General features: G+C 36.6%; 3 protein-coding genes across 8 annotated transcripts; all 3 read left to right on the top strand.

Annotated features, from left to right (window-relative positions):
• Positions 1-552: 552 nt before the first annotated feature.
• Positions 553-10,115, top strand: LOC133875219 (two-component response regulator-like APRR1). The gene is made up of 6 exons (XM_062313263.1): positions 553-1,201; positions 2,745-2,906; positions 3,025-3,158; positions 3,557-3,724; positions 5,588-5,666; positions 8,574-10,115. The coding sequence occupies exons 1-6, from the start codon at positions 1,036-1,038 to the stop codon at positions 9,491-9,493; spliced, it is 1,629 nt and encodes a 542-aa protein (XP_062169247.1). The 5' UTR covers positions 553-1,035; the 3' UTR covers positions 9,494-10,115.
• A 697-nt stretch (positions 10,116-10,812) lies between these two features.
• Positions 10,813-14,012, top strand: LOC133875919 (pentatricopeptide repeat-containing protein At1g74630). The gene has a single exon (XM_062314192.1). It carries the CDS (start codon positions 11,252-11,254, stop codon positions 13,187-13,189), a length of 1,938 nt encoding a protein of 645 aa, XP_062170176.1. The 5' UTR covers positions 10,813-11,251; the 3' UTR covers positions 13,190-14,012.
• A 1,052-nt stretch (positions 14,013-15,064) lies between these two features.
• LOC133875845 (protein STICHEL-like 2) lies at positions 15,065-24,509 on the top strand. 6 transcript variants are annotated; one of them, XR_009901499.1, is made up of 8 exons: positions 15,065-15,675; positions 16,047-17,710; positions 17,802-18,021; positions 21,382-21,558; positions 21,708-21,926; positions 22,422-23,169; positions 23,572-23,649; positions 23,747-23,837. XR_009901499.1 is itself a non-coding variant. In XM_062314090.1 (8 exons), the coding sequence occupies exons 2-8, from the start codon at positions 16,094-16,096 to the stop codon at positions 23,801-23,803; spliced, it is 3,096 nt and encodes a 1,031-aa protein (XP_062170074.1). In that variant the 5' UTR covers positions 15,065-15,675; positions 16,047-16,093; the 3' UTR covers positions 23,804-24,067. The 6 variants fall into 6 exon arrangements, 4 of the variants coding, with proteins under 4 accessions (XP_062170074.1, XP_062170073.1, XP_062170075.1 ...); XR_009901500.1 differs by having other exon boundaries at positions 23,731-23,779; XM_062314090.1 differs by having other exon boundaries at positions 23,592-23,649; positions 23,747-24,067.
• Positions 24,510-25,498: the final 989 nt, after the last annotated feature.

Genomic DNA, 25,498 nt, shown 5'->3' with positions numbered 1-25,498 from the left:
TGACCAAATATAATTTCATGAGCTTTGTTACCTACACAATAGGTTGTGCACAACAAGTGCACAACCTACTCACATGGGTGGGTCCCACCAACTCTGGTGGGACCCACCCATGTGAGTAGGTTGTGCACATTTGTTGTGTAGCAAGCATTTTTCTAATTTCATTTCATTTTTTATGAACTCTACGATATTCACGTTTCTTTTTCCTTTGATTAAAACCTAAAAAATCTCCGCATGACGTGGCTCTGGCATTAAATCATATTTCGCTTTCCTATTAGCCAAGGATCTCCACGTGGCATCTCCTCCTCCCTATCTTCCCCAAAATATGAAAATATCCTCTCACTTTTCGTACTTTTCTCTCGCTTCCACGTCTCCCCTTTTGCTATCCTGCGCTGGTATCCCCACTTCACCCCCCGCAACCAATCCCAACCCTTCGTTTACCTACACAACCGGCGTACGTTAGACACTTACACTATCCAATTTAATAAACATTATTTAATTACCATAAAATCCCCCCATTAAAAGACTTTTTATCCTATAAAATGTTTTCATCGTTGGACCCAGAAAGCTGAGACGTGTTCAGGTAGAGAGTACAGAACACAAAGCTAATTTGCGCCGCTGGCGGGTGATCAAAATCCGGTCGTTGATTCCCGTCTGGCCCCTACCTGAATCTCCAATCCCCACCGATTGACTGAAACCATATTTTCTTGAGTTTTTCTGTTTATTGATATTATGGACAGAGAGAGCGTGCGCCGCTGTGCACACATAAGAAATTCATGAAAGAGCTTTCCTTTTTTGGGTCTGTACGGACGGTCCTGGTTTTTTTTTTTTCCCCATTTCTATGGAGGAGGTTCCGATCGAAACCCTAACCCTAATTCCAATCCTAATTGAGGTTTTCTGACGATTGGAGTCCCATAGAAGTTCTTTGGAATTGAAAACAAGGAAACAAAAAGGAAGAGGAAAATCTGAGAGTTTGCCTTTTTTTGGAGTAGAGGAGAGGCTGAATTAGAAGCTCTCAGAGTGCCCAGCTGTGCAAAAATGGAGTCCAAGGAGCTGAATTTGAACAAAGACTATGGCGGTGGGAATAATAGTAGGGGAGGGGATGGGTTTATAGATAGGAGCAAGGTGAGGATTTTGTTGTGCGATAACGACGACAAGAGCTTGGAAGAAGTTCTGACTCTTCTTTTGAAATGCTCTTATCAAGGTGTATATTGCTTTGTTTATTCATTTATTTTTGCTTATTTTTGTTGAACTATATGATTTATGTGTTTAATTTTTGTTATGTGTATGATTAGCTTGCTAATTACTTATTTGGAACTTGAATTGGTTATTTGAATTGTTAATTGTTATTGTCTATGTTTGATTAGTTTAATATTAATGTGGGTTTTGATAGGATGCTCGATTTAGTTTTTTTTTTTTTTTAATTAGTAAATAGGAATTTTATTAAAAAAAAGCTTACAGCGCCTTTAAGTGCACCGAAAGTATACATAGTAACAATCAAACCAAACCAACCCACAAAAAGAGACCCAAACAAACCAGCAAGGACCTAAAGCCCTTAAACCCGAAGCCCACACGGATCACTCAACACTACAGCATATGATGCTTGATTTAATTTGGAGAATTTATTGGTGAAGCGGGCTTCAAGATGATAAGAGCTCGGAAAACTTGAGCTATTGGTGATTGTGTGCCTTTTGTACTTAGTAGAGATTGAATTATTTGACCAGTTCTTAGAACTTGAGAATTTGAATTGACAACATTTTAAAGCATAGAACTTGGGATGGAGCTGATAATTTTGTCTTTAATGGAAAGAGCTTGATGGTTGCTGCTAATAAATTTGAGGAGAACGCTATGTAATATCACAATTGAAAGTGTTCTGCAGTTGTTGTTATTACTAGGAATGCTAAACTGAATTTAATCAAGTCAATGGACTATATTAGGCTCCATTGATTTGAATTCTTTTGCCTTCCTCAGTTATGAAGAACACAACTATTAAATGTAACAAGAAATTGAACTCTATGTTTTCTGGCTCAATTTACTCATAATTGTATATGGTTATTTGCTTTCATCAGTGGTGCTAATGAAATTAAATCCTGTTAGATTATAAATTTTGATGGTGATTGATACAGGACATGGCACCAGGAAACAAGTTTTAGATGCCATCATCTGTACTTCAAAATTCAGCTTGTCTAAAGGTTTAAATGCCTAAAAGATGAATTTGAAAGGCGACTCCATAGAAACAAGCAACGAATGACAGTATAAGTTCATTTTGTGGGTATTACTTTTCCATTTGTTATGTTCTCCTTTTACTATCTTGAAGTCAAATACTTCTTGATATGAATCAGTTGAATGTCCGACCTTGATGTTAAACTTTATGATTTGCTAAAAATAAAGGCCAATGCAATTTAAGTAAAGGTCTATAACTCTTGCTTGGATTTAAGCTGTATCAATGCTTAGCACATGGTTATTCATCCCAAAAAAAAAAGAAAAAAAAAGAATTCTTAGCACATGGTTTGCTTTTCAATAAGTGCACATATAAACTCTCTGATTCTTGTTTCAAAGCAAATGTATGGGATCTGGCCTATGTGGGGTAAAACTTTGACAGAATTTATTGCTTTTTGTCAATTATGTAGTATGAGATACTCCTGTCGTCCAATAACAGGGTTTCCTTCATCTTCTAATGCAACTTTCTGTTTCTTATAGTTTGCGAGAGGAGATTAATGACAACTCTGGATTTATTTGCTTTGCAGTGACTCCAGTGAGGTCAGCTAGACAGGTGATTGATGCACTGAATGCAGAAGGACCTAATATAGATTTAATACTAGCTGAACTTGACCTTCCATTGGCCAAAGGCATGAAGATGTTGAAGTACATCAATCGGGATAAAGAGTTACAGCGCATTCCCGTGATCAGTAAGTTTGTTTTGTTTTTATCACTGGCACATTCCTTGATAATAAGTTTCTCTCTTCAATCTTCATGGTAAATTAGATCCTCATCATCCTTATTTAAGTTTGTCTTTGTTCTGATAAGTGATGTCGGCACAAGACGAGGTCTCTGTTGTTGTCAAGTGCTTGAGGCTTGGAGCAGCGGACTATCTTGTAAAGCCTTTACGCACAAATGAGCTATTAAACTTGTGGACACACATGTGGAGAAGAAGGCACATGGTTTGTTTTACATGACTCTGATGTCTTGTTCATACGCCTTTTCTGCCCGCAACCTAGATTCATGTCCACATAAAATTGATAGAGTTGCTAATAAATGCTGGGAATTTTTATATACAAAGCAAATGCAAAGAGCCAGGAGTGATCCTTTATGGTACAGAAAATGATACAATCTTAGACTGTTAGCATCTTTATATGAGGCTTTTATTCTTTAGCTCATGGCTTTTCAGTAACTAGGAAGAATGCATACGTGCTTGTCTATGTATATCACTTTTCCATTCAAGTGACCCCCTTCTTGTGCTACATATCACCAGTACACTTTCTCAAAAGTTTTACTCATAGCTAGCTTATCTCTCCCTAGATCAATATTGAAATGTTCATTCATATGATTATGTTGGCAGCTTGGACTTGCGGAGAAGAACATTTTGAACTATGAATTTGACTCGGTGGCCTCGGACCCTAGTGATGCTAATACGAACAGTACTACTATGTTCTCGGATGACACAGATGACAAGTCTTGCAGGAGCACCAATCCTGAGATGGGATTGTCAACCCATCAGGAAGATGAGGTGAGTGTATTATGGGCTTGGAATTTGGTTGCTCAAAATTATAAGATCACCTCTGCGTTATGAATTAATTGATTTGTGAATTATGACAACGGTTGGCCCTAATGACAATGGAATGTATATAAATTGTGATTGATTGTATCAATTCGAGATTTACTTTACAGGTTTAGTTATTACTTCACAGCAATAGGCTCAAATTTAAACCTCCCCCCTGTGTAATATTCCAACTCTAAAGGTGCACATGCAGTACAACATTTGTCTACTTTGCTATGTTCGAAAGACTATCATCATCCTCTCCTTTATTATTCGTGCGAAAACAAAATTCTTTGTTTCTTTCTAGTATTATCTTAACTGATTTGCCATGGCAGTTGATTTCTGATTTAAAAATTTTAGTGTATTTTTTTCTTCTTTGTTATGTTCAACTTGGGAGGTTTGATAAATTTATCTACTTTTTGTTTATGACATACGCTGAAATTGATATATATATATATAAAGTAAAATACCAATTTCGTAGAACATAACCCTACATGAATCCATTTAAAAAAAATACAACTGCATACAAAGATCCAAACTAAAGAGAGAATCATATCAATATAGATCTTCTAATGATTAGTCTTCTTCTAGTTGATGGTGTCTATGAAGGTTAAGGAATTCATCCCTGCAAAGGCTTACGGAATTACAAGGGTGAATTGCTTTTATTATTGTGTTGATCTTGACTGGATTTTTAGAGGCAAGCTTTGCAAAGTGAAGACAAATGAGTTAGAACAGAAATCTGATATGTACATAAACCAACCACTCGAAGACATTAAAAGGAAGTTGGTGGTATTAGTACCCTTTTGTGCCCAGTTGTGCCCCAATTTCAGTTCCTGGGTCTACTTGGAAAATGCTCGTGGTAGAATTTGAAGGTATAGTCAATCTTCAGAGGGGAATAGAAGGGCATCAGCTGAGCAAACTCACATACTGGATCATAGATTGGAGGGAGTAATATGTTCTATGTATTTGAGAGAATCTCTACCATTGTACTTGTAATACTAGACTATTTGACAGAGAGAGTAAAAACCTATTAAAAATTGTAGATGACTGGATAACGGATTACTAATAACTAGAACTAAAACAAGAACCTTATGAACTAATTAGGACTTATTTTTGTTCTGTTGAACAACCTTATGTTTACCCAGGCACTAGAGGGATAAATTAAACATTTTGAAGTTTCAAGTAAAATATAGAATTACAGGATAGGTTATGACTCATTGTTGGAAATAAACTAAAAACTAGTTTTCAGATCTTAGCAACTTATGATCTGAAATTCTGTGAGGAACTTGAAAGTATCTAAAATAATAATTCTATTAATTATTCATAATCAACTACTGGTCACTATGTTAGTTCTATATGCAAAATTAATTACTCCATCCCATATTGTTTATCCAGTATCTATTTTGAAATGTCCTAAATATTGTCCAATTTGAAGTTCTTACGCATAGATAACATAAGAGAGAACTTATGACTTCACAAATGGAGAGAGATCAAACCCCAATGGGCACAAATTTACTTCTTTTTTTAATATATCCTTTACTTTGTTGAGAAGTCTAAGGTGTAAATGAGTTTATTAGTTTGCTTGACTTTTTAGGGGCTTGGAAACTTATATATATTCATTTCAAGGACAATGCATTAAATGGTGTTCCCTTAGAAAGTTGGGTTTTCTAAGTTGGACGAACAATATGGGATGGAGGGAGTAGTAGTCGTTATGTGATGTGGTGTACAAAGATTTCTCTTTGTTACATATGTAATTGCATATTATAAGTGGGGATCAATAACATTAATATTGACAATTTCTATGCATATTCTCTTATTTGTTTTCCTTTTCAGTCTGCTATAATAGAGCCTCCACAAATTGATTTAGTGGAATATCGACCTGATGTGCCAGGAATTAGTGACCGGCGAACAGGTGAGCCGCTCCTCTATTGCTTTGCCAACATGTTATGTACCTTTTTTGGATCTATGTATATTTTGGGATTTTTGTATGGAAAGGAGATTGGAATGATGAATTATGAATTGAAGATGAGGAAATAAGAATAAGATAATGGGCTATTCGAGATGCCCAAGTCTCCAAGCTGATTTGAGAACAACAATTCTCCTAAGGGAATCAATTTATGTAATATTCATTTCATGCATTTCTTTTCATATTTGGTTCCCTTTTATAGACTCTAAATAACTAACTAAAGCATCTTCTAGAAGCATATCCTAACTAATTCTTCCTAGCTAATTTACCTATTTACCCCTATATTATATCTTCCTAGAATACCCATATATTATATCCCTTACACAACATCATTTAATAATGTCTTATGTGGATTGAAAAGTTTGAGTTATTTGAAACTGTCAATCTTGGTTTTGTGTAAAAAATTTTAAACAAGTTAATTAGTGTGAATGTATATAAGGCTGTAATCGAGCTGAGTATTGAATATTCAAGCTCGGTTCGTTTAATTTTTTTTTTTTTAACACAAGCCAAACTCGAGTTTATCACCGAGTTAGATAATCTGTTCATTTGTTTTTCGAACGAGCTTAAGCTTGTTCACGAGCTACTTAATTAACTTATTCATTTCATATATAAAATAAATGATTGAAATTTTCTACAAACCGTTTTGTAGGAAATTTCCTACAAACCGTTTTGTAAGAAATCTCCTACAACTCACATATAAGATTGACATGTGTTATTTGGCATGAGAGAAACACTTGTTATTTAAATAGCATGTGCTTCGTACATGCTTTTTTAATAGCATTAATAAAAAAAACATGTGCTTCTCACATGTTTAAAGGATTTGTGTCCTTTTTATATGTTGGTTGTAGGAAATTTTTGTCCAATAGTAAATGTCGTGATTGTTTAATTTTTTTTTTTTTGTAAATTTATACTAATTATTAATTATTAATTATTTTTAAGATTTATTATTTGAGTAATTAGATAAATTAACTTGAATCTTAATCAGTTTAATTTCGAGTTTATATTTATCTTATAGTATGTATATAAGATTCACACCCATTTATATACACATATATCTATATCAAGACTAATAATTATAATAATTCAAGCTATATCTATTACATTATGAAGATAATTCCTTTGTTTAATTAACTTTTCATTACAAAGCTAAAAAAAATAATATTATAAAAATAAGGGTAAAATAATATTTTAGCCCTTGAACTATCACTTCATTTTTATTTACGCCTCCAAACTTTAAAAATGACATTGAGGGCCATACTAATACCATGCCATTTGAAAAAAAATTAAAATTATTAAAAAAATTAAACAAAAAAAGGGGAAAAACTAAAAATACTGAAAAGGGGTGGCCCTTTTCATATTAGCCACCTTTATTTTTTATTTTTTAAAAAAATAGTTATATTTTATTTTTATTTTTAATAACTTTAAGGGTATTTTGGGGATAAAAAAAACTAAAGTGTCTAATTTGACACACAGTGCTAGTTCAAGTGGGCACTGATGTTACTTTTTAAAGTTTGGAAGCGTAAATAAAAATGTAGTGATAGTTCAAGGGGTTGAAGTACATTTGTCCCTAAAAATAATAAAAATGAAGTTATATGAGTTGAGCCGAGTTTATACGAGTTCGACTTGATTATTAAACGAGCCTAAATTTTTGTTCAAACTTTGTTCGTTTAATAAATGAATGATCTCGAGCCGAGCTTATCCGAGCCAATCTCGAGCATGTTCATGAGCGACTTTGTTCATTTACAGCCGCCCTAAATGTATAGGGTCACCCATAATTTTTTATTATTATTTTTTTTTAGTCTGACAATTGTTTGGAGTGACTGCCTGTTATCCGTAGCTAATGCATTTTATAGCTTTGGATTCTCTTTCTTGAATTAAAACCAATGAACAAAAATATTTCTTCATGCTAGTATATTATTTAAGCTTCCTCTGTATCACATAGCTGTTTCATTCACGTAAATCAAAAGGTTAATTAAGTAGATGACATCAGTGAGGCCCATAAAATAAACTTAAATCACTATGGCATATCTTCTTCCTTTCTCTCTCTTTACCCAACAAATACTGTTATTTCCCTTCTGCCAATCAACAAAGCTCTCCCCCTGGGTATGGACTTGGGTTTGCGTTTTAGTAAATTGTGGAGTCTCTCTATCTCTCTCTCTCTCTCTCTCTCTCTCTCTCTCTCTCTCTCTCTCTTTCTCACTCACTCACTCACTTTAGGGGTTGTGCATTCTTTTGTGAATTTAGAAATTAGTTTTTTTTTCCCCCTTCAATACTCAGTTTAGAAATTTTAAGCTTAGGCTTTAAACTAGATTTTTTATATAAAGGATGACTCTTTAATGTTAGGGTTTGTAAGGAGTAGTGGATGTTACTAAAGCTATTGTGTTTGGCTGATGTTAAGTGCCTATTTTGTTTGTATGTTCGCTACAAATGCTCTCTATCACTCTCTCTCTCCCCCCCCCCCCCCCCCCCCCTCCCCTCCCCCCTCCTCCTCTTTTGTTTTCCTTTTACTTGGCCTAGGTGTTTTCTATCAATACTTTTATTTTTTGTCATCATCATTCTTATTTGATGGAAAGTAATAGCTGTTGTAGCAGCGTATTTTATATCAGATGCCATGCATATGGCTTCACCACACGCCATCTTGAATATCTAAGGCCATCTAATGTTTCTTACATCTCATTGTTCATTGGAGTTAATGTATAGTAGTAACATAGTAATGGAGAGTTTAAAGCAAATGGATTTGAGTTTTCTGTGTGTCCAGCATTTTGTCCGTTCCGCTTGAGGGAAGGGTTTTTTTCGTTTCTAATTTTTTTATTTTCTTTTCTTCTTTTGAACTCTTTGAGTGACGTCTTGCAGAACAATTTTCGTCTTGCCCAAAGAAGAGTGAGCTAAGGATTGGTGAGTCTTCCGCCTTCTTTACTTATGTCAAATCAAGCACCATTAAAAACAACTCTCAAGGGGTTGTCAATGTTGATGACAATGGTGCTCAAAACTTGAGGATGGGAGAGAAACATCAAGAATGCAGTGAACAAGTGGTTGCTGATCCCCAAATACATGAAAATGGGGAAGCAGGAGAAAGCTATTCGCAGGGAGATGAATTTCCCAGCAGTAATAGTATCCCAGATTCTCTTTCAATGGAGAGGTCTTGTACCCCACCTGCATTAGTGGAACTCCCGCAGCAAAGGGATTTCAAGGATGAAAAGTTCTCTCAAGTGATTTCGCACCCAAGAAATCAGCATCAATTTGATGTTTCTGGCTTACCAGCACAAGCTGCTTTTCCATATTGCATTCCAGGAGTTGTAAATCAAGTTATGATGCCATCTGCAGCACAACTGTATCAAAAGAATCTGCATGAGCTGCAAAATCATGCATCTAAAGCTATGATGTCTCAGTACCATCATGTTCCGCAATGCCCTCCTCATGTTAATGGAATGGCATCATTCCCGTATTACCCTGTTAATATATGCTTACAACCTGGTCAAATGTCTACTTCTCATTCTTGGCCATCAGTAGGAAGCTCATCTTCCCCTGAAGTGAATTTGAATAAAATGGATAGAAGAGAAGCAGCATTGATGAAGTTTAGACAGAAAAGAAAGGAGCGATGTTTTGACAAGAAGATTAGGTATGTTAATCGAAAACGACTTGCTGAAAGAAGGCCTCGTGTACGAGGACAGTTTGTGAGGAAGGTAAATGGTGTAAATGTAGATCTTAATGGGCAACCCACTTCTGCTGATTCTGATGAGGATGATGGAGAGGATGAGGAGCAGCATGCTTGAAAGGATTTCTCTAAAAAAGCATGCTAGGGATATTAATGTCGATGACGGTTCTTGGCAATCGGCTGGTTCCCTTCAGTGTGGTAATTACCTTTTAAGTTGTTAAATTTCTAGAATTTCCCTTTACCTTTAGCTGTTCCCAATGTTGATGCATGAGACCTGGGTGCTTCAGTTTTTCACAAACAAAAAAAATAATGCATCCATCCAAATATAGAAGGCATTGGAAGAATATATCAGTGAAGTGAATAGCCTTTTTCTGTAAGCTCAAAACAGTTGCTGACTGACATGTTTCACTAATCTGAAGAGGTTGGAACGATGAGGAAGAAATATCAGATATCTGACTGATCTTTTGACCCTGAGATTTCAGTTCGCCTTCTTTCCGCCTATAGGGCATTTCTGTACTCTAATAGATTGTCCTCTAATAGCTTGAGAGGATATCCTTCCTTCCTTCCTTCTTTCTGTCTTTCTTTCTTCTTCTTCTTCTTCTTCTTCTTCTTCTTTTTTTAATTTATTTTTTATAATGTTTCTAATCAAGAGAGGGGTTGGATGAAAAGGCTGATATTCTCTAGTCAAATACTTGTAGAAATGCCATCAATTGTTTACATAACAATGTCAAGTTTTATTACTCTTCAAGTATCAATCTGCTGTGATATGTACAAGTAATACCCAGCCAGGACCTTTCTTGTGTGCCATTCAACAGTAAGGGAAAAAGACACTTTGAATGAAAGACTAGGGTAATATGACAGTAATAAGCATTTTTATTTATTTATTTATTTTTGTTTGAAAAAAAGTTTTGATAGAACATAAAAAGGAAAATTGTTTTTTGTTTTTTCAATCCCGCACAATTGATGGTATTATTAGAGCCATTCCCTCTTACTCACAATCAACCTTTTGCAGTCTTGATCACAAAATGATTCCCTTTGCTTTTTCTCATTCACGTTATAGCTTCATACCAATTCTTAAGAGTACTTTTATCCGGTTAGTCAAATGTTGTTTTCTATTTTGGAGTGCTTTAGAAAAGTAACTAAAATAAAATTTTCAAAAAAAAAAAGAAATTTTTTAGGGATAAATATATTTTAGTCCCTCAAACTACCACCATTTCTTCGGATGGTCTTCCAAATTACCAATGCTTAGATTCTGGCCTCCCAAATTACCACTTTCTGATTTTTTGGCCTCATCGGTCCATTTATGCCGTCAATTTTAAACAGAAATTCAAAAATACCCCTCCTACATTTTGAAATTTATACGGTTAAGGGAGTGGTATTTTCGGGGTTTTAGTCAATTTCTGTTAGAATTGACGGCATAAATAGACAGATGGGGCCAAAAAATTAGAAAGTGGTAGTTTGGGGGGATAGAATCTAAGCATTGGTAGTTTAGAAGGTCATCCGGAGAAAATATGATAGTTTGGGGGGATAAAATATATTTAACCCAATTTTTTAGGTAAATAAAGAAATATTTGTTGAGTTGATAATGCTTTAACCAATGTATTTGCCTAAGCCACAATAATTGGTATACATTTTCCTGGACACTAATTCCAAAATTATTGACTGGAATAAGTCTAAGCAATAACTTCTAGGTATGAATTTCAATTGATTTTCGAGAAATCGACAAACCAGAAGATGGAAGGCATTTTTATGGCCCTAGATCGGACGGTTGTAGCGTTTTCCCTTTAACGGTTTAGATTTGGCCACGCCAGACTACCCCTCCGCGAGTGTTGACTATTCAAACGGCTACTTTTTCATTGAAAAATTCGAAGTTAATATGAACAGCACAGAGCAGCTGTGCCTCGCTCTGATACACAAGTGCAAGACCCTCAAAACCGTGAAGCAAATCCAGGCCTTTACGTGCAAGACCGGACTAGATACCGATCGCTTAGTCGCCGGGAAGCTTATCTTCCGCTGCGTCGTTTCGATATCCGATGCTCTCGACTACGCTCGCCGTGTCTTCTCTCACTTCCCGGACCCAGATGTTTTCATGTACAACACGATCATCCGAGGACTCGCCGAATCCGATGCCCCGCAGAGTGCTCTTGTTGCGTTCACCGAAATGCGTCGAGGATCGACGGTTATAGCCCCGCCTGATAGCTTCTCTTTCGCGTTCGTACTTAAAGGTGCGGCTAATTACGGGTCTTTGAGAGCTGGGGTTCAGCTTCATTGTCAGGCTATAAGGCATGGGCTCGATACCCATATCTTTGTTGGGACGACTCTTGTGAGCACGTATGCGGAATGTGGGTGTGTGGGTTCTGCTAAGAAGGTGTTTGAGGAAATGAAGGAACCAAATGTTGTCGCTTGGAATGCGGTGGTTACGGCGTGTTTTAGATGCGGGGATGTAGAGGGTGCGGCGGGAATGTTCGATAGGATGCCGATTCGGAATGCGACCTCGTGGAATGTCATGCTCGCGGGGTACACCAAAGCGGGGCAGCTTGAGCTGGCCAAAAAGGTGTTCTTGGAAATGCCTGTGAAGGACGATGTTTCTTGGAGTACTATGATTTCTGGGTTTGCTCATAATGGTTGTTTCTATGAGGCGTTGGGTTTTTTCAGGGAGTTGCGACGGGTGGGAATGAGACCAAATGAGGTGAGCTTGACGGTGGTTCTATCGATGTGCGCGCTGGCGGGGGCAATTGAGTTTGGGAAGGTTTTACATGGGTTTCTGGAGAAATCTGGGTTTCTTTGGATCATTTCAGTGAATAACGCACTCATTCATACATATTCTAAGTGTGGAAATGTGGGCATGGCTCGATTGATCTTTGAGAGAATGCCAAAAAGTAAAAGCATTGTTTCTTGGGCAACGATGATAGCAGGACTTGCAATGCATGGTCATGGAGAAGAAGCAATACAGCTCTTCCATGATATGGAAGCGTCTGGAATCAAGCCTGATAGAATTACCTTTATTTCTATCTTATATGCTTGTAGTCACGCTGGATTGATTGAAGAAGGATGTAAATATTTTTCTAAGATGATGGATATATATGGTATAGAACCAGCCATTGAGCATTACGGTTGTATGGTTGATCTATATGGCCGAGCTGGTAAGTTGCAGAAGGCCTATGATTTTGTATGTCAAATGCCAATTTCGCCCACTGCTATTATTTGGCGGACTCTTCTTGGGGCTTGTAGCATTCACGGGGAAGTCGAGTTGGCAGAGCAAGTGAAAGAAAGGCTTTCTGAACTTGAACCCAACGATTCTGGTGATCATGTTCTTTTGTCAAATATTTATGCCATTGCAGGGAAATGGAAGGATGTTGCCGCAGTAAGGAGATCAATGACTGACCAGAGGATCAAGAAGACTCCTGGTTGGAGCATGATTGAAGTTGACAAGATCATGTATACTTTTGTGGCGGGTGAAAAACATGATAAAATTACACAAGAGGCTTATGAGAAGTTAAGGGAGATAATACTGAAGCTCAGGGTTGAAGGAGGTTATGTTCCAGAGGTTGGGAGTGTTTTGCATGACATAGAAGAGGAAGAAAAGGAAGATTCAGTGTCTTGGCACAGTGAGAAGCTTGCTGTAGCTTTTGGAATGGAAAGATTGTGTGAGGGAAAGATCATAAGAATCGTGAAAAATTTGCGGGTGTGCAGGGACTGCCATACGGTAATGAAGCTAATTTCTAGAGTTTATAGGTTGGAAATAGTGGTGAGAGATAGAAGTCGCTTCCACACTTTCAGAGATGGCTCTTGTTCATGCAGAGACTACTGGTAAATGGTGGCCGATGAAGTAATTGCTAAAGGCAATCTCCTGTTCAGGAAAACAACCAAATCCATGTCCCCCATGGAATAAGCCAAACCAGGAAATGCAAGAATGAGCTAGAAAACTGGGTATTGGGCGAATCATTGAGGAGTAACATTATGAACCAGTTTGTTGGAAAACGGCAATGGTGTTAATGTGAGGAGATGAAGCACTATTTAGCGGTGGTTCCGTGGTCTCAAGATAATTTCAAGTGGAGTATCAATATTAATCACCTTGAGTTTCACTAATATCTTGATGGAGTTGGGGCAAACTATGGTTCTAAAGTTTTAGAAGTGCATGCGATTTTCATCGTTTAAGCTCCTCGTATGCGGCTCTCAGCAGGCATGTATTACTGAAAGAACAATAATTGATAATATCCTCGAAGAAAAAATTTGATTTATTTCCACATAAAGGAAGAATGAAAACGATGAAAGAAAAGAAAAGGGCTGGAAATCTGGCAATCAAGTGGAATATATGTTTTTGCTGATTGCTTTTTCCTGATCATCCCGGTTATGGCGTGCCTTGTAAATAGGAAAGCTGAGAGAATATGTACAACCTGGTCAAACATTCAGTGTCTAGTGTATTAAAGACAACCATTAAAAAAAAAGTTTTCCTAAGCATAGGAGTATTATTATACTGCAAAAGATGCCAAATTTATTGTCAGAATCCACATGCCCCCTCCATGAAAGAGACCCACAATCTACTGTACATATTAGAAGCGGGTGCGTACAGTTTCAGAGAGTTCTTATTTATTAGAAATGGACGCGATTGTTTTTTTTGGGCTTTTTAAATCACTTTTTAGGATAAGAAAAAAAAAAAAACACACAAATTAGTCTCAACCATTAAAAAATTGACAGAATCCATTAATATATCACAGTAATACCAATTAAGTCGGATAGAGAGGGTGGCCAAATCACTTGATGGCCATTGGGAGTAATTCTGGGTCGACCACTTTCTTAATATATATATATATATATATATATATATATATATATTGTCATTTGGAAGTAGTCGAACCATTACATTCAAATATGCTCAAATATGCTCTGAGTGTGGCTGAACAATCATTACATTTGTTACATTAACAGATTCTGTCAGTTTTTCTAATGGGATGGTCCGCATGGACTAATTTTGATGCAGAAGAATAGTAGCTGAGTTGACATATACTAAATTAATGTCACTGAAATATCTAGACAGAAAAGATTATAACAAAACGAGCAAGAATTAGACATAATGTTTGAAGAGTATTTTGAGAATAAGATCAGCACATAATGGAAAGAATCAAACATAATATTTGAAGATATTTCTTTGTCCATAGAAATTTTATTTTATCTCCAAGTTTAGGGTTTTTTATTTCTTTCTCTTTCTTCAAGCATTTTGTTTATAAAACATATAAAGATATGTACGTAGTATTTTGAAATTAAGTTTTGAAGTATCAATTAAATTTCAGTCTTTCAAAGCTATTGAAATATGTATTTTTTTTCTTTGTTATTTTCTCTTTTCATGTTCCTTTTCAATATTTAATTCTTAAATTTTACTGTTATCATAAGCTATTAAAATAATTTTAATTTTGTTGGACGTCAAATTTATTCTTTTATGACTTATCTTAGGGATTGGATTGATTAATTACTGTTTAAAATTTAAAAAATTATTTATCAAAACTCGAAAGTCAAAACCACCTTGCCAAAAAAAAAATGCATTTATTATTTTTTAAGTTGGGTTTTTCACGGGTCTAAACCAGTGGAGCGCGTGAGAAAATAATTGATTTTTAATTGAGCGCGTGAGAGATGCTTCATTTGGGTTATCTGGTCTCACGCTCACTTTTGGCGCGTACGGAACGTTCCACGGGCAGGTAATGACAGCTTTTTCCCCTACAACCAGAAACGAACTGAAACCGCCGTGTACGAAATTACGAAAAACGCCCTCGTCAGGCTCACTGGCCGAGACCAGACCAGACCAGACCAGACCAGACCCCTCTGCAACGGCTCTGCAGCATGGGAACAAAGAAATTCTGAACGAAATTCTCTCTCTCTTCCGCTCTCTCTCTGTACACGTCGGCTGGCTCACGAGCAATGGCGCACCTAACACCCCCTCCCATTAATGACATTTACTACTTTGCCACTTACTCCTCTGCCACCTCCCTGTACAGCTCTCACTCTAGGCTCCAGAAGCTCAACCACCAAGACCACTGTTCTAGGGTTAGGGTTTTCCTATCCCGCCCTCTACGCTGTTGGTTCAGATTTTGTCAACCTCGAAGAGCTCGATGGGGGGGGTTTTTCAACTTTGTCGTTTCCCATTGTTTGTTTGTACTCGCATATTTTTATTGTGCAACTTTGAATTCTAGATTCTCTCCCTCTCTCTCTCTCTCTCTCTAGAAGCTGTTCTTATTCTGTTTTCTGGCAGAGGAGTAGGAATACTTCGTGTCTTCGTTGTGGGCTTCTCTTATTTCATCTCCAGAGGTAAGAAGAAACGTGTATTTTTTGAATTTTATAATGCTATTCTCTGATGAAAATGGCGCCACATTGTCTTTTAGTTTGCTGGGTTTTGAAATTTTGGTTTTGGTTTTCAATAAATGGTAATGCTGAATGCCTTTGGTGGGAACAAAGTAAATTTGAACGATGAATGTGGCAATGTGACACTGTTTGTTGAATTTGGGTTGTTTTCTATCTTTGCGGGTCTTTGTCTCTGAAATTATAAAGCTATTAGGATCTTGCTCCTATTTCAGATGATTGGAGTGGTTTACTCGGTCTCTTTTGATTGTTTTGCTATTCCCTTTCTCTTGCAGTTGCTTATTTTTGTGGGTATTGATATTTGAGTTGGCAATTTGCAGCGTGCATTGAGCTTTATTTTGATTGGAGTATTTGATCTGTTTTGAAAATGACGGATGGGCGGAGGCATTCTGTGGATATTCCTATCTCAAGAACTCTAGTAGCACTGAGGAGAGTGAGGTCACTGAGGGATCCGTCTACTAATTCTATGAGTAAATTCTCTGCTTTGGTTGACGATGTAAACTGGGAAACCGATTCCAGTAATGGGATATCGTTGCGGATCATGAATGATTGCCAGGGTGGCTCAGATGGTTATGGTGCATTGAGATCAAAGAATTTAGGTTTATATGGACTTCGGGAGGATTATGTTGATGATTTTGAATTGAATTGCAGTTTGGGAAAATCTAAGTTGATCTCATGTAAGGACTTGGGTTTGGTAGGGAAGACAGGCCCTCCGAGTAAGACCCAACAGGTTGAAGGTTTGGACTATTATACATCAAATCAGGAAGGGGCTTATGAGAACAAATCATTGAGTGAAAGATATTGTGACAGTCATATGGATATTGGATTGGACTTGGCATGCATCACACCCTCCAGCAATCGTTTGGAGGATGTTGATTCATGTAATGAACAGAGTGTAGGATCATCACAAGCGGAAAAAGTGGATCACATTGTGTCAAAAAGAAAATTGCAATACGAAAATCAAGTGAAATCATTTGGGGCGGTGGGTGATGTTGCAGGTCGTGTGGGTTGTGCATGGCCATCTCTAAATGATGTGGTTTCAAGCCATAGTCCAACATTATTTGCAAACGAAGAGATGGATGTTGTAGATCATAGTCATCGTGGGTGTGGTATACGCTGCTGCTGGTCGAGGACTCCTAAATTCAGGGAGTCATATCTTCCTTCTGATGTAGAAGAACATCCCTTGCTATCTGGGGACGTAGATGGGCCCGCTTTTTATAAACGGAGGAACTTGAAACGCATCAGTAATGAAATCACTCCACATTCAGAGACTCCTAGGTGTTTGAGTCAGAAATTCATGCCAAAATCTTTTAATGAGTTGGTAGGACAAAATGTAGTGGCAAGATCTCTTTTGGGTGCCATCTCTAAAGGTAGGATAACATCATTTTATCTCTTTCATGGTCCCCGTGGTACAGGCAAGACCTCTGCTTCAAGGATATTTGCGGCAGCACTTAATTGTCTTTCACTTGAGGAGCATAGACCATGTGGTCTCTGTCGAGAATGTGTTCTTTTCTTTTCTGGAAGGAGCAGGGATGTTAAGGAAGTGGATTCTGTGAGAATTAATCGGATGGACAGAGTAAGGTCCCTTCTTAAGAGTGCAGTCATCCCTCCGGTTTCTTCACGGTTCAAGGTTTTTATTGTTGATGAATGCCAATTGTTGAACGGAGAAACATGGGCAACTGTTTTGAATAGCCTAGATAGCCTTTCTCAACATGTTATCTTTGTAATGATCACTCCAGACCTGGATAAGGTTCCCCGAAGTGCAATGTCGCGGTCCCAAAGATATCACTTCCCAAAGATAAAAGATGCTGACATTTCAAGCAGATTGGAGAAAATTTGTATTGAAGAGGGTCTGGACTTTGATCAGGCTGCTTTAGACTTCATTGCTTCTAAATCCAATGGTTCACTTAGGGATGCAGAGATGATGCTTGATCAACTGAGTTTGCTTGGTAAAAGGATCACAATCACGTTGGCCTATGAGCTTGTGAGTGCAGATATTTTTGTTACATAAGCTTCTGGAGCATGTCCTCTCATTCAAAATGTAATAAAATTTTCCCTTTGTTGTTGTTTTGCAGATTGGGATTGTTTCTGATGATGAATTGCTTGATTTGCTGGATTTGGCTTTGTCATCTGACACTTCAAATACTGTAATAAGGGCCAGGGAACTGATGAGATCAAGGATTGATCCTATGCAACTTATATCGCAGCTGGCAAATCTCATTATGGACATTCTTGCGGGTAAATGTCAGGAAGTTAGTTCTGAAGTCAGAAGAAAGTTTTCTGCTCGGCATACTTGTAAGTAGTATGGTTATTATGCTTTAAAATTTGCAATATGTACCATGTTTGGCTGTCCAGTAGATGGATTCTATCAAAATATATGCACTAGATATAAGGTGCTACAAGAATGCTTACTTTTATACAAATCTCACTGACTTTAGATGTTGATTTGCTACTCAGCTTGTTTAACGGGCATGTATCTTCAAATCAGGATATTGACTGATTTGCAATACTTGTCAATTGTCATTGTAGTAGACCCAGACCAGGTCATGTGACTTGGCACCAGATATTGATGAGTCACAAAATTGGTGTTGGATGTATAAGTTGGGTACTCCATGCTAAGTATATTGAAAGATCAAGCTCCACTGTTTCTTCCCTATATAGAAATCCGCCTGCATTTTTCTGAGAAGCACTTTTAGATATTTATTGTATGGCAATTTCTTGTGAGCAGTACTTATTGTAAATTTAATGTTATTTTCTAACTTGCATCAAGGCTGGTATTCTTCTCCCAAACTAGACTAATGTTCTTGTCCCACACTTGAATAATTGTTTAGTTCAATTTGCAAGACCTCTTATTTTATGCCCCTTTCTTCTTGTTTTTCATACTACATTTTCTTATAACATTTAGACAAAGTATTACAGGGAATTATTTGAGTTCCGATGTATAGTTAAACTAGTGTTAGTAAGAGTGCGTTTTGCAGGGACCAAAGTGCTTTTTTAAAACAAATTGCAGATTCTATTGCTTTTGGGAATGCAATTGAATAAAATAACGGTTTGAAAATGTGGAAAAAAACCACGTTTTCAAGCAGCATGCTTAGAGGTGCTCTTTTGAAAATGCACGATTTTAAAGCTTTATTGTGTTTTCGCGTAACAGATATTGTGGGTGTCATTTACCAAGGCTGCCCTCATCAAACCATGAAATCACAGGAAAACCACCCAAAACAAAATCAAACACTCGTTCTCTCTTCTTTTTCTTTGTTCTTTTTCTCTACCTCTCTCACCACACTGCTGTTGGTCTGCTCCTAACTGCCGCAACTTGTTGTTTTCTACCTCGTCCCAGCCTCCGAATCTCAGGTAAGCATCTAACCTTATCTCTCAAGCACGAACCTAAAGGCATGAGAAACCACAAACAATGTTGGTTCTTCTTCTTCAGCTAAATGATCCTTCTCAACCTCCTTCTTCTTTCTTTACTTCAAGAGGGTAACTAGTAAGGAAAAAGAGAGTGAACATAGCTTTCAAGAGGGTAACGAATAATAAAAAGAGATTGAAGAAAAAGATAGTGCAAATAAGCTTTCAGAATAAACAAAGGAGGGTGAATATTGGCTTTAAAGTTGTGATGTTTACGCGTTTGTATCAGAGACAATGGGGGTATGGGGTGTGTGCCAGCTAGTTGTCACTCAATTTTTTAATGTTGTGATGTTTACACTGCTGGATGTCAGTATTACACTGCTCGATATGCATTGGACATTGGTTAACATATGGATAGTGGTACAAAATTTCAACGTACTCAATGTTTACACCGTTCGAATTCAGCATTAATAAATACTTATATTAATATGTCAACAGTGCATTACACTGCTAGGGCTCAATATGTTTACAAGGCTGCAGTGTACACTGCTCGATATTTTACTTTGATTGTTGTGTCAGGAGCTTGATTCATGCATTAAATATATGGCTTGCTTTATTTTCTTTGTTTCCACCATTTGATGAAAGTTTTTGCATTAGTCTAAATGTAAACAAATGCCTATTAGGCTAGATTATAGGGTAGGTCAGTACTTAGACTCATTAGTTTTAACTTTTGACAAAAACAAATTATGTCTATCATAATCTCTATCTTTGAGTGATTGTTGGTGTGATGTTGATCACCCACATTGAAGATAGCAAACCAAAAGTTGTCGTTTGCTCCAAAACTTTTCTTTTTATTTCTTTTTCATCGTGTTAACATTTCTATCTCATTAATCCTTAATTGTATGATATCTTCCCCAAACAGAAAAACTTCAACCAAAGTGCAAACATTATTTGTTTAATTATCTTTCTAGAAGCAACTATAGAGGCAATAGATGTAGAACCTGCCAATTGCATGTTTTCGAGGAATTATGCTTCCTCTTCAGTCAATTATCCTACCAATGTTAATAGTATTATTATGTCCTTGTTTGTAATTTGTACCTGAACTGCACTTTTATATCAATGTTATCCAAACACTCAATTGGCAGAAACAATTTTTTAAAAAAAATTACCAGACACTAATTGTGATTTTAAAAATTGCATTTTCATAAACTGCGTTTTGAAATCGTTATTTTTTCAAATCACACTTTTTGAAATTGCAATCCCAAATAGATCCCAAGTCCAAGAGCTATCTCTATATGTGTTATCACGGTATATTAATGAGTTGTTACGACTCCTTTGTGTTTAATGTGGTGTCTTTGGCAAGGGTGGAACACAAGGAGTTTTGAAGATTGTGAGAGTGGATTGCTAGAGATAAAGAATCCCTGTATACATGGAAAGTGGCAGTGGCAGTGGCCTGGAATAGTGTGCATGTCTCTAATATTTCTTAGTTTTTGGAGTTATGTTCTTTTTCTATAATTTAGGGGTTCTCTTGTATACTTACTGTGTATTAGGGTTGCGCTCCTCTGCGCTTTGCATGAATATATATTACTTATTAAAAAAGAAAATCTAACGAGTTGAAATTGTCCTTCAAACATTGACCTCATTCACCCTCTTCTTGTAAAAGAAAATGTTTTTTATTGTCTTGTTTTATTTATTGCTCCAACATTTAATTACAAACTTTCAAGGAAACAAGAAAATTGTGAGGGCTGTAGAATTGACACAATTTATGTCTCATGGAGGCCATTGAAGATAACTACTAATTATTGATCGTATCATTACCAATCAATTCTTTGTTAGTTCTGTTGTGTTCTGTTCTATTCCATTCTCTCTCTCTCTCTAGCAATAGGATTATATTATTGAATGGTTTGTGTCATTATTAGTCTTTCATAATAAATCACAATCAATTTGAATTTTATTTTTATTTGTTGCAATAATTATCCACATTTCTTACTAATATATTCCTATTACATACATATAAGTTATAAGTTATAACCCAATGATACCCCCTCCCCACTGGCGCCAAAATCATGTGTACTTGGATTTTGCCTTTTGTGCTTTTTAATGATATTTTATTTACTTATTTAAAAAAAAAAAAAGTGAAGTGAAGAGTGTATGTATATATATATATACACACATATATATGCGTCACTAGTTTTTTATTCAATATTTGTAGTGGATGTATGGTGTTTACTACAATCTACACTTGTGTTTCACCTGTTATCATTTGCTTATAACCATACTAAGTGAGTTATACAATTTTCTGCGTCATAGCTGAAGCGGATATGCAGAAACTGAGTCATGCATTGAAAATACTTTCTGAAACGGAGAAGCAAGTTAGGATGTCTAAGAATCAAACAACATGGCTCACTGTAGCTCTTCTTCAATTGAGCTCTATGGAGTCTTCTTCCTTGGATTCAAAGTTATGTTTGAGAAATGTACAGGACCAAGGTGAGGATCATCATAATGATTGCTTCTTAATAAATGACTCTCATTGTTCACTTTTATAATTTTTTTTTTTTTTTTTTTTTTTGGGGGGGGGGGGAAGCAAATGGTTAGTAGGATGAAAGTTTTATCTCCAAGTTTGTTCTTGGATGCAGATGGTGATTTTTGCAGTATGTCCTCCATAGGAGACGGCGCCAAACATCTTGTAGCTCGTTCTTGTGATGACTATGTATCGCATAAATTGGGAAAACATGAGGATTGTAAAGGAACGTTGGAATCCATATGGAAGAAAACTACAGACTTGTGCCAATCCAATTCACTCAAGAATTTTCTAAGGAAACAGGGGAAACTGTCTTCTCTTTGCGTTAATCAAGGTACATTGATCCACTAAAATGTTATTTGAAGCTTTTGGAAATCTGTATAACTCATAAATTAGGATATCTTTGAAAATTAGTTGGGATATAAGTGGTTAATGGTGACCTTAGCTTTGGTTCAATTTCTGGGAGGGAGGGAGTGTCCTCACTAGTTGTTTTTGTTACTAATCATCAAAATATATAGGTGCAAGAGTTACTTATCAAAATATAGGTGCAAGAGTTAAGTGATGAGGTGTACGCATATCTGGAGTGTTAATAGAGTTAGCCAATTTAATGATGCCTTATCTTTGTTATTTGGCTTCAGCTACATGGATGTTTTCAATAATTTTTGATTTTATCATCTGGCGTATTTTGCATGTATATGGATATTTCTTGCTGGCTGAACCCTTACATGTACATGCTACAAGTGTTCTCTTCTTTATCATCATAGTTTTGTGCTTCTGGATATTTGCTATGGTTCTTTTTGTGTCTTTTGAGTAATTGTGCAAATTTCAGGTCTTGCAGTTGCTGAATTGGAATTCCACCATCCTGACTATGCATCTAAGGCTGAAAAGTCATGGAAACAGATTGCAAGTTTACTTCAGTCCATTCTGGGTTGTAATGTGGAGATCAGGATCAATCTTGCACCTTGTGCTTCTGGTCCAAAGTATGCGAAAGTGAGGAAGACCTCTTTCAGATTTTTTAGTTGTTCACGCAGAATGCAGCAGAAGTCACAATCATCCACTGAACGTGGAGGTGAGTCAGAACTTTCTGATTACACCTCCGAAAAAGCAATGATAAGAGATTGGCCTATTTTAACTTCCACCTCAAATGGGGATTCTCAAATGCCACATAACTGCTATCACAAAGCAGAGGTGGTAAAGACTTTGAGAGATAGTGAAGGAAATGCACTGAGCACAGGGACAGCCTCATCCCACAGATCCTTACAGAATGATATGCCAAAGATGCCTATGTTAGGAGTTGATTCTTCAACAGAAGAGGGAAGCTACCATGAAAATCGGGTTTTATCTATTCAAGAACCAGAGGATCAGCCAAATTGTTTTGCGAGAACACTAAGGCTTCAAAAGAAGTTGCATTCTTCAGACTCTTCTCAGATGATCTGTTCGGGTATCAAAAAAGAAAACAAGCTTGCATTGTCTATGCCCGGTACATCATCTTTTGCAACTTATATCTCTGGCCAGGATCCTTATGTTTTCTGCAGCAGCTCTAACAACTATTCTAGAAGCTCTGGAGCTGATAACGGGTAAGTTGTTTTGCTGCCTCTTTTCTCTGTCATTCCTTGCTTGTGATATACACATCCACTAGTGCGGTTTATTAATAATGCAGACTGCAACTGCCACGTTCTATTATAGCACACTGAAACAAGGTGATCCATACCCACCAAATTTAGTCAAAAAAGATATCCTTAAAGGGACTAATTTACAGAGTAATTTATGTTTATATACAAGAGAGGTCCACACCATTAAAATGTGCCTTGCCTGCGAACAAAAACTCATCAAAATAGTATTTTTCAAGAGTCTCTTGAGGAGGCGACAACATAAGGACTGTCCTGAATGCTGTTCATATATTTGGTGGTTTATTATCACAGTAGCAGGATTTTTGTTTTGTCACATGGCCTTTAAAGGTGTTCATATTCTTATTGAAGATCTTCTTGCCTCGTGGCAGACTGAGGGAGAACTCAGACGTACTCTGTTGGAGAACACCTACATTTCCTCAAAAGAAGGTAATTACAGTAAAACAATAGGCCTAGAGAATGTCAGATATATTGTATTCAACTTGAAAGCTAAATTATGACCAAATGAAGTGTGTCGATGTTGCAGGCCTGGCAGCCAAGGCATTTACTTGGTGGAGTGGGTACTTCCCTGTGCCACTGCTAAGTAGTTCTGCTATATTGGACAGATCACATTACTTTTTGATGCCTCCATAGAAGCTTCTTTGATATTAAATCTTGCTCATTTTTGAGGTGCATATTGCAATGTAAATGTTCTAAGCGAGCTCACTTATGGAGCAACAAATTATATATAGCTAACAAGTGCTGATTCCGGTAGTCATTCACTGCACTTAATTTATTTTTGTAGAACATAAAGAAATAGTGATCCATCCCAAGGAGTAATAGAGCATATTTCAATTGCAAATGGTGAGTAATGTGAGAAATTGTGATTGGTTATTACTTTTCTATTTGCATGTGTTCCAATAATGGGATGATGAATATATGTTTAGTTTAGCCAACTTCGGGTAGCTAAATATATTGCTGTGGTCTTGTGTTATCATAGTGCTTTGTTGGGCAAACACTGTCTCTTCGGGGAAAATCCGAAGATAAACTGATGATTTTTCATATGAACTTAACGCTGAAAAATATTTTTCGAACCTTTTTGAGGATTGCAAACAAATATCGAATCTTGAAGTCGATCCCATTCAAGCGCTTATAGAAGGCATTTTGGTCCTAACCTTTGAAGATGAGTGGACATTTTCGTGACCTCTATATGAACGCGGACATCATCAATTCATGGTTCACTGAGAAGGATGAAGAACAATGCAATCCTATGCAACATTAGCAATTTTGACGAAGAGCTCAATATGCATGGTCTTGAAATTTGCCCTGGAATAAGATCATTGAAATAAAAATAAGTCATTTTATGATCAAGATTTTTTTCCATAAATTTAATAGTATACATGATGCCGTGTGGTGAATATGCTGCAACGTCAATTAAAAACTTTAGATAACATGACATTATGTAAACTATTAGATGCAACAAAATTGAATTTTGATAATGAAACGACTAATTTAGGTAATGCTCAGCTTGAACTTGGGAATGAGAGGGAATTGGAAAGTATGATGGATGAGAATGCGACAGCCCTTCATCTTGGAAATCTTGGGGATAAGCTTACCAAGCTTACTCCTGCTCAAGCTGCATACATCAATGTTCCTCTTGAAGTTCTTTACAAGCTTCCTCCCTACAAATACTAAGAAAGAAAGCAGCTGAGGATTTCTTATTTGTGTTGTTGTTTTGGTTATGTAAGTAGTAGTTTTATTGTTTGACAGGGGAGAAGTAGTGGTGAAGAGAGCTGATACATGGGCTTTTTTATTTTTTAATTAAAAAATAAAAAATTGTACATCAAAGGACAAATTTTGATTTTTTTTTGGATTAAAAAACCAAAAAGAGGGTGATGGGGGACGGTTTTTCGTCCCCCACAAATCATTTCCGTATTTTAAAGGGAAGGGTATCAGGGTTGTCCCCAATTTGGACAACCAAGTCATTTTAATGAGTAGATCCTTTCTTTGGTCCCTTATAACATGTCATCTTAGAGTATGTTGTTTTTTTTTCTTTTCTTTTTTTTTTTTAAGTATAAAGTGTGTTGTTATATTTAAAATGACGTGCTCTCAAAGCACCTAAGACCTCGTTTGGCGGGGCACTTCTCTCTATCACTACACAGATATTGGTTGATATACAAAATTTAAAACCATAAGAGAATTTTCGTTGCATTTTTCTGTTTGAATAAAAAATTAAAAAAATTAAGGATCTTTGGAGAGTAAGTAGGCTTTGCAACCTCCTTTTTGTAGAGTTAACTTG

Source organism: Alnus glutinosa, chromosome 8, assembly GCF_958979055.1.
Source record: "Alnus glutinosa chromosome 8, dhAlnGlut1.1, whole genome shotgun sequence".
NCBI lineage: Eukaryota > Viridiplantae > Streptophyta > Magnoliopsida > Fagales > Betulaceae > Alnus > Alnus glutinosa.
The sequence above is the reverse complement of the archived record's forward strand: the minus strand, read 5'-3'. Positions and strand labels throughout refer to the sequence as shown.